This window comes from Mandrillus leucophaeus, unplaced genomic scaffold (assembly GCF_000951045.1).
Source record: "Mandrillus leucophaeus isolate KB7577 unplaced genomic scaffold, Mleu.le_1.0 Scaffold246, whole genome shotgun sequence".
NCBI classification, from domain to species: domain Eukaryota; kingdom Metazoa; phylum Chordata; class Mammalia; order Primates; family Cercopithecidae; genus Mandrillus; species Mandrillus leucophaeus.
In genome coordinates this window covers 145,474-147,425 of record NW_012102543.1, presented here as the reverse complement: position 1 = coordinate 147,425, position 1,952 = coordinate 145,474, and the positions used below count along the sequence as shown (strand labels likewise).

General features: G+C 48.0%; 1 protein-coding gene across 1 annotated transcript in view; it reads left to right on the top strand.

The window, feature by feature from the left end:
• The window catches only part of ACOT2 (acyl-CoA thioesterase 2), a 22,446-nt gene that overhangs the window by 10,347 nt on the left and 10,147 nt on the right, over positions 1-1,952 (top strand). Inside the window, exons 2-3 of the mRNA XM_011983148.1 lie at positions 104-173; positions 442-570. Coding sequence (XP_011838538.1) covers positions 104-173; positions 442-570 — 199 coding nt within the window. The remainder of the gene's footprint in view (positions 1-103; positions 174-441; positions 571-1,952) is intronic.

Genomic DNA, 1,952 nt, shown 5'->3' with positions numbered 1-1,952 from the left:
GCCCTTGCTCCAGCTGCAGATGCTGCCCCCTGCAGGGCCTGTTCGTTCCTGCTGCCTAGCTCCCCGCTGCCTGTCTATGATCTCCCTCCTGTTGTCACTCCAGGAGGGCAGCCACCACCTTGTGCAGGGTAGGACCAGGTACTGATTGTGGCCTCTCCTCTTGGCCTCGAATGGTATCGTTGTCATCAGTGAGCAAGTCCCCAAAGACCACGGTCTTGTCCATTGTCAGGATAATTTGCTCCACAAGCTGGGGCTCCAGGTGCTGCTCTACCCAGCAGTGTTTCTCACGCACACAGTGGTCATACTTGGGCAGGGGCTGATGCAGTATGTAGACCTCTGTGTTTTGCATGTGCTTCATCTCTCGCAAGGCCCTCCGTGATTGGGCTCCACGTCTAGGGAAAAGCCTAGGGCTTCACACCCATGGGCCTCTTTATCCACCAGGTCCGGGAGCAGGGTGCGGTACTGCTTCCAGGCCAGGTAGCTGCGGCGCTGCTGCAGTGTCACAGGCAGCTCCCTGAGGAGGGGCGGCTGAAGCCCCGCAGGAGGCCGTCTAGAAGCTGCCAGCACACGGTCCCTGTCCATCAGCACACGCATGGGCTATGCTCATGGCTGCTGGGGCACTGGGGTTTCTCAGGATCCTAGGGACATGGGCCCACAGAGGCCGAGACAGGCGGGTCACGAGGTCAGGAGATCGAGACCATCCTGGCTAACACGGTGAAACCCCGTCTCCACTAAGAAATACAAAAAAACACTAGCCGGGTGCGGTGGCGGGCGCCTGTAGTCTCAGCTACTCGGGAGGCTGAGGCAGAAGAATGGCGTGAACCTGGGCGGCGGACCTTGCAGTGAGCCGAGATCGCGCCACTGCACTCCAGCCTGGGCGACAAAGCGAGACTCTGTCTCAAAAAAAAATAAAATAAAATAAAATAAAATAAAAGTTTCTCATTTTTGCAACTTTTCTTTCAACTCTCACAGTATGTTCGGGTTTATGTAAATTAGCATTTACAATAGGAAGGCCTCTTGCTGTCCAATGGAAATTTGAGGTTACTGGATAGTTTTATTACATAAAGAGCAATCAGCCAATGTAAAAATGAAATGATGCTTATCCTTATTAATAATCAAAGAAATGCAAAATAAAACAATAGAGTACATTTCACACCCTCAGAGGCGGCAGACTTTTAGAAGCCAGCATTACCAATTGCTGACCAGTGTGTGGAGGAAATGAAACTCCACGCTGCTAGAAGGAGTGAACATGTTCATCTACTCTGGGAAACAATGTGTCTTAACTTACACAGTTAAGTATCTTATTCTACTGGTACATGTGCACCAGGAGGCATATTCCTTATAAGAGGAAAGCCATTGCAGATTAGCAGTCTGGGTTAATTTTAAAAAAGAGCAAAGCCAACTGGAAGCAGCCCAAATGTCCATCAACAATAGAACAGATTAATAAACTGAGGTATATTTCCAGCAGTCAAAGTGATTGAACTACAGCTACAAGAATCAACATCTATCAAGATATACAAAATAAAAGGAAAAAAAGAACATGGATGAATCTCCAAACCACTGTTGAGTGAAACAGTCAAACCCTAGGAGAACACATTCAGTATCATTCCATTTAGATATAATTCAAAAAATAGGCAAAATAAAATATTAAGGTACATATCTAAGTGTTAATACTATAAAAACCAAGAGAGTGATACACAAAGTCCAGGATACTGGAAAGTGAGGAAAGGGCACAGGGGGTAGGGGGCCTGTGGGACTTTGATGGCTTGAGGGTATCAGCACTGAACTGTTTCTTGAAGTGTTGCCCATAAGGTGTTTACATTCTTTTTTTTTTTTTTTTCTCTTGAGACAGCATCTGGCTCTTTCCCCCAGGCTGGAGTGCAGTGGTGCAATCTTAGCTCACTGCAACCTCTGCCTCCCGGGTTCAAGTGATTCTCCTCCCTCAGCCTCCC